At 40.2% G+C, this 7,187-nt stretch overlaps 1 protein-coding gene across 2 annotated transcripts in view; it reads right to left on the bottom strand.

The window, feature by feature from the left end:
• Positions 1–65: 65 nt before the first annotated feature.
• The window catches only part of itga3b (integrin, alpha 3b), a 37,040-nt gene continuing 29,918 nt past the window's right edge, over positions 66–7,187 (bottom strand). Inside the window, exons 21-25 of one of the 2 annotated variants that reach the window (XM_084740719.1) lie at positions 4,829–4,957; positions 4,190–4,303; positions 3,591–3,689; positions 3,378–3,503; positions 66–2,008 (exon numbers count right to left, since the gene is read on the bottom strand). In XM_084740719.1, the coding sequence (XP_084596845.1) occupies positions 1,841–2,008; positions 3,378–3,503; positions 3,591–3,689; positions 4,190–4,303; positions 4,829–4,957 (636 nt within the window). In that variant the 3' untranslated portion in view covers positions 66–1,840. Of the gene's footprint in view, positions 2,009–3,012; positions 3,152–3,377; positions 3,690–4,189; positions 4,304–4,828; positions 4,958–7,187 lie in introns of those variants that run through there. The other variant, XR_014772170.1, reaches the window with a different exon arrangement.

Below are 7,187 nucleotides of genomic sequence, written 5' to 3'. Positions count from 1 at the left end.
AAAATGTGGACATGAGCTATATAGCTATATACTCACTTACGCCTCAAAAATCATAACAAAACATGTAAGTATCATAAACATTTATTTGCCACAGAGTGTGTTTTCTGCACTAATCCAAAATCAGAAGGAAATATCCTATTGTCTTTTTACAGAACCAGAGTGATGCTAACTTCCAGGTTGGCCTACAAAAATATATCATCTGTGCAGTACTCAATACTCTCTAACTATCTTTTGCTGTAGCTAGCCCACTAGTTAGCTTTGCTAGCTGTGACATCAGAGGCCATATTAGGACTTGAGTCTGGCCAGACCTGTAGCTTGGAGCACCAGTGGTGTATTTATTTTTACACCATGGACAACAGAACCAGGATTCTGACTCCAGATGCAATGAACAGACAGCAGATGTGTGAAGCATTTCTTCTTCTTTGTCTTGAGGCACAAACTGGTGAACAGGATGGGGCAGGGCTAGCTAGTTAGCATGCTAACTTCAGTAAATGTCTGACTGGATGTATACTGTGGGCATAAGACTGCCACTGGATGCTTGTTTCTGCTGTTCCCAGGAAACAACAACAACTTCTGAGACAGCAACCTACATAAAAATGCTAAATTAGCACCTGGGTCACTAATGGTACAAATGCAAACAAGTTAGCAGCTGTTAATTTCTCTTTTGTAATGATTTAGGTATTTTAATGTCATGGCTCGCCTCCCAACATGCAAATGTTCCACCAAAAGAGTTCCCTCCTCACACTTTGCATGGATCATTGCATCTGGGGCTTAACACCAGCCAGGACAACTGTGATTGATTAAAAGAAGTCCAAAAAAAAAGCCAGAGTGATTTTTCCTCCATTGCAGAATGATGATGTATGGAGCCAGACCTTTCTTCAGTACTGATCAATGTGGAGAGGTTTGGCTTTATGATCTCTGCAACACAGTACAAAGACATAATGTAATAACTGTTACATCTTTGTATTCTATTGATCAAATTAGTTCTTTTTTTAAGGTTAGAAATTAAATTTCTGGCTATATTTTTCACATTGCTCCATTAAAACATGTCCAGCTGGACTATAAAATGTATTATTCACCAACGAGTGCCAATTTTTCTGTGTTCTGCTCTGCTTTGTATTTATTCCCTGAAACCAGGGACATAATTTTTCCATGTAGCCAGAAAAATAGCCAGTTTTTGCATATTCCATCATACCATTGCTAGTCTATGTCTACGTTATCCTTGTCAAACACTGACATGGACATTCACATACTGAAGCTTGTTCACTCATAACAGAGTGGATGCTGGTCATCATTTCTAAGTGCAGTTTGAAAATGATCTCCAACTCGACTGCTGTAGGTTTAAAAACCTCACATAAACTACAACAACTGACCACAAAGTGATGTCTGGGCACAGACATACACAATCACAGAGAAAATTAATAGACTCATTCCTCTGATTAGAGAGGAAAACAGACATGGTGGAAAATAACATGATAGAATGACCAGCAACTTTGCTCCGAGGATTCGGAAAATAAAAAAAGAACATGCAAACACCAACTCAGTACATAAAAATCTGCGTCGTAATCATTTTACATTTACCAATTTAACATTTAACAGTTTACTCTTGAATGCAACCCCAACACTGCATTCATCAAAAATACTCAACAAATTACAATCTCTGAAACAAAATGTTCAGTATATTGCACTGAAAAAGTTGAAGTCTACTTAAGTAAAAAAAAACAAAAAACAATGCTCTATCCACAATTGGTTCATGTCCATTTGGCTCCACTGAGCACAATGTTTTTTGTCTGGCCCATGTCAAACCAGTGTGAGTGGTTCAGGGTCCAAAGTAAAGGCCTCAGTAGTAATAATGCTGTATCTCTGTCCAGTTGGTGATCCAGTACTTTTTCTGTGGCTCCTCAGGCTGAAATCCCAGATTGAACTGATAGCGCTCAGCCTTGCGAATTTTCACCCCCTGGTGCTTTGGCATTATCCGGTAGTAGATGGCTCGCTTGAAGAATCCAAGCTGGTTGGGGAGAAAGAGAGCGAGAGAGAGAGAAGGAGGTGACATTAAAGAGGATACACTTTACACAGCGGGAGAGCTGGGATTAATGGCATGTTGAGAAGGAGATTTAGGATTCATAGGCTGCGGAAAATTAAGTTAGGTAAAAGATAAACCCATGCTGAGGGAGAAGGAGAAGGCGGATAAAGCAGTGAACACAGACATTATATAAATATCAGCAGCACAATGCACAGTATTAGCCTGAAAAAGAAGCAGAAGCACTGTTAGGTAGAAACAGGGTTTGGACTGGAAATCCTTGAAGATGCTTGAATTTTAATGTGGTGAATGAAAAGTGCTTGAAGCCCCTTGAAATTGTAATTGCATTACTTTCATAATAAATTCCTATTGGTATACTTAGCTTTTTAGAAAAATAAATAAATATATTAGGTTGGAGAGAGCTCTTTAAATTCACACCCATTAATTCTACTGTGCCACCATTTTGATCCATCCTCCACGCAGCTGCATGTCCCACCAGCAACGTTTCAGAAACGTGCAGCAGCGGAGCATTTTTCCTGATAATGTCGATTTGCTCAGATTTTGGTGGCTTGGCACTCTTTCCTTAATTTTTGTGCCACTACCATGGATACCATGAAGGCAATGTAGTTAAATAGTTTTGGTTTTTTTTCTTTTGTTCTCCTGTTTGCTTGCAGCATCTGTCAACAATAAACTTAGCACGTATCTGAAGTGGAGCAGAGTTCTGCTTCTGAGGTTGTTGCAGCGCTGCTGGTGGATTCACAGGCGCTGTGAAGAATGGCAGTGATCAGCTCCAGTGCTACACATTTTGAAACATCAAACTTCATTGTGATTTATATATGTACTGTATATGTATATTAATAAGAGAAAGAGAAAGAGGAGGAAAAGGTTTAGTAGAAAGCAAGTTGAATCACACCCCAAGCTCAACGCGATAATTAATAGCATCCAATAAAAACCCATTTGTAGAGTTGTTGTTACCCAAAAGCACTACTGGTGTGTGCTGTAGGGGGGCCCATGGGGGCCTCAGTAGTCCTCAGTCAGCCTCTCTGTCTCAGAGGGCTGGATCTTCATCTCAGCCTTCTGGGCCTTGGCCTCATACATCTCCCGCCTGCTGGCCCGCTGGAAGAAGCCACACTGCGCGCGGAGGAGGAGGGTGCATGTAGGGGTAAGTCAAAGGTTAGACTAATGGCTCGATAAGGAGGTTATAGATCAGACAGATTAATGGGTCAACAGCTTTCATGTAATCTAGAGAGGACTGCTGGTGTGAGTATAAAAATAGTATGTGTGGAGAGAATCAGAGCTATTCACAGTCTGCAGAAATACGGAGTGTAATCAGTGTAGCAGTGATTGGTCGTCTCACCTTCCATAGTATGAGAATGATTATTCCCAGTAGTAGAATTCCTGCCACAGCTGCAGAGATGATGATCCATAGCGGGAGCTCATAAGGTATCTCCACCCCCTCCACCGGTTCTATCTCTACTGCGAACTACAAGAAAGGTGGAGAGAGTCAAGTAAAATCATCACCATCGTAATCATAACTGCAGCCATTGTCATCATCGCCTTCATCACGCACCATGCTGGTCACACTGTTCATCCTCAGGGTTGGTTTATCTGTAATGAGCTTCAGTGTGGCTTTGCCTGTGACCGTAACTCTCAGAGCATTGGAATAGTCCTGCGGGGACACACAAACAGCATCAGAACAGAAGTCGAAAACCACACCCTCTGTAAGACTGCAAAAAAACTATCACCAAGTAAAAGTTTATTTAGGAACATTTTCTACATTTTGTACCCAGTGATATTGGGGAGGTGAAAGGCTAAAAGATACTAAAAGATAATAGCACAAACCAGTCACAGCCTCTTCACCCTGCTGCTATCTGACAAGAGATACAGAAGTATCTGCTGCTGTACCACCAGACCAAAGTTATTATAGTTAATTAAAGCTAAACTCGTTGTTAGTTTTCTTCTTAACCAGTTTTGTCAATGTTGTCAACACAACCATGTTTATTGAGACTGAGATGTCTACAACTGTGAGTCAATTGCTTTATGTTGTCTTTGTATTGTAATACCTAATCTGAATGTGTGTGTGTGTGTGTGTGTGTGTGTGTGTGTGTGTGTGTGTGTGTGTGTGTGTGTGTGTGTGTGTGTGTGTGTGGCTGTATCTGGTGAGCTGACCTCTAGCATTGTGCTGTTCCACAAACGTGACCGTACATAAATCTTGGCTGAATCCGTCATGTTGAGCAGTGGACAGGTAAATGTGACACAGCGCGCTGTCCCCTTGGAGCAATCCTACAAGTGAACAAACATTGACAATAACACAGTTTTGCAAGACGCACACAATCTCCAAGAAGACCTGACAGTTTGAAAAGTGTTCATTAACAGCTGTATACTGTGGAGTCCATGAGCTCTAATGGTTAAAGTCAGTTGGAAGACTTCCAGTACAGTAGCAGATTCACTTCTGCACACAGTGATAACGTTGTATACTGCGGTATATGTTGAGTAAAAGTAGGTCGTTGCTCTAGGGATGGCAGCATTGGTCTGTGGGTCTACCAGACTTAAGTATCTAAGCAGCTATTAGAAAGATTGCCATGACATTTGGTACAGATATACATCATCCCAAGACAAGCGATCCTGCTGACTTTTCCTCTGGCCCCACCAGCAGCTTGACATTTGTGATTCAGAGTAAAAAGTCTTTACAACAGCTGGATGCAAACTAGTGCAGATATTCATGGTAACTGTGAACATAGGTGGTCCTTTTTTTCATATAATTTTTAAGAACTCTGGGGCATTTGATAATGCAGATCCACTTCTTACCAAGAGATAGGTCTCTTTGCGATGAGTGAGCAGTGTGATGGTTGCCTGTGGCTCAGTAATATGCTGCTTGTTCTCATCATCATCCACCACAACCTGCCGTTTAGGACGCGTTCGTCGGCTCCCTGACAACTGGAAGACGAGAGAGGGAGAGAGGGAAAATGAAAGAAGGAAGCAGAGGAGACAGAGACATGACATCAGAGGGCTCAGGGTAATTACTGGTTTTGATAAAGACATTACCAAATTCTTCTCAGAATAGCATTGTCTTTTCCACTGTCTATATCGAGAGCACACGCATTATGACTTTCTATTTGGGGCTCTGTGAGGTTTGTGTGTGGCGACACAGATGTGTTTTTTTTTTTTTCAAAATGTATTTCTGAACAGCTGTGGTTTGGCTCGGGGACCATTTTCACACCACTTTTCTACCACTCACATTTACTCATACTGCTCTGGCTGCTGCAGTTCACACTCATGTCACGATGAATTACAGCACATGTAAGAAGCCTGTGAACAGCACAACAGGCTACACTTGATGGCAGGAAAGTCAAAGGACATTTAGTCTTGCTTAAAATCAGCCTGGGTCAGTTAAATGTATGTAGAATATTGTTAATGTACATTACCCAAAGGTATTTGACTGGTAAACCAACAAATTTACATGCAAGCAGCATAGCCCCTGTGACAGAGTTCCCAAGATGTCGCTATTTAAGACATTGCAACCTTTTGTATTAAATTGCAGTAACGTTCCTCTCAGTCAGGCATGTAAAGAACAAAGGGAATAATTTAGAAACAGAAACAGTGGGTTCAACCACTGATTGAAGACAGACAGATATGTGTGATTAAGCCATATAACATAGTAGTAATAATAAGAAACCATTACATTTTTCCCTCTAGAGGCAGTTGGGGAGCTCCACTTGCTAAACTGCCACAGTGAACATTGTAACTGGTATACCTGCTAAATATCAGTCTGCCAGCTGTGTAACTATGAGCATGTTGGCAAGCTAGCGTTAGCATTTACCTCAAAGCAGTACTATGCCTTGTACTAAACTATACTCGACTTGCAGGCCACGGGCCAAATCCGGCCCTCGATAGAGAGCCATTTTCTAATTCACAATGAAAATAAACTGACACCATTTTTCCCAGGAAGAAGATTTTTTTCTTTTTCTTTTTTTCAATAAAATCTTTGTGAGGTCTTTCAGAGTTTAACGTGCAGCAGGCAGTGGTGAGCTCGCAGGGAAAGACAACTATTAGCTGCAGATGAGCAAAAGTTATACAGAAATGAGGATAATTCTGATCCTTGAAATGTGTACTCCATACTGAAAAAACTTGAATATGATCTTCATTCTGTCCATGTTTGGAGCAGTTTATCTTTATGGTTTATGTTTATGAATCACTGCAATATTTCAGTAGCTGCATGATGGATGTGTATATGTTTAATCTTACATAAAGTCTTTCAAATGTTACCAAAGCATTTACAACTAAAATGCGGTTCTGATTTATTTGTCACACAGTAATTTAGTTAATAAGATAGTAAGTCGGTTGATTTGAAAATAGAATTTCAAAGAAAGAAGAGTTTGGACCCTTTAATGTTTATTTATTTTCTCTAATACATAATGTTATTATTAACGTTTGTGTATTTACTGGCCCCCAGCCTCGTGTCATTTTGCAAAAGTGATCCCTGGACCAAGAAAATTGAGTATCACTGCAGCAGACTCAAAGTCTTGTTATGTTTTTGTTCAAAGCCTTTCATTAAAGCCAGTCCCTCTCTCTAAATATGTAACCATGTTTGTGGCTTTTCAGTAATGGGACATTTTGGGATGTGCGTAAGTCGTGGGTGGCAGGAGTAAACAGTAAAAAATGAAAGAACAGAGAAGCTTTTGTGTAGTTGACAGAACACAGAAATAGGATTTAGATTAGATGATGAGCCTGACATATATCAAAAGTCCCGCTGGATTCACGTCAGAGGTGGGGGAGCTGGTATGCGTGTCAGAATTATAAAATACAGCTTATCTCAAGAAATGTAACAGCCACCTCACTAAGGGTTACAACCTGCAACAAAATGACATGAAACATACGCCATCCAATTCTGAAAAGTATAAAATAACATAAATAACAACTGTAACAAAATACTAACAAAAAAAAAAAAAAAAAACAATAAGAAAAAAATAACATTTGCATTCTGGAACAGAAAACAGGAAACTTAATCCAGCAACCTCAGTCCAGCATTGAATGGTGGAAAATGTGGGCTGTAGCTGTAATATTTTAGCCTGCATTACAATGTAGAGCAGAGAGCCTAAAGGCAGCACTCTTTGCTCTGCCTAGGTTGAAAAATGAGGATAAATATATTATTCATCGCCTTTTTATT

This window comes from Lutjanus erythropterus, chromosome 17 (assembly GCF_056507025.1).
Source record: "Lutjanus erythropterus isolate fLutEry1 chromosome 17, fLutEry1.hap2, whole genome shotgun sequence".
Taxonomy (NCBI): Eukaryota; Metazoa; Chordata; class Actinopteri; order Lutjaniformes; family Lutjanidae; genus Lutjanus; species Lutjanus erythropterus.
This window is presented reverse-complemented; position numbering and strand designations above follow the sequence as displayed.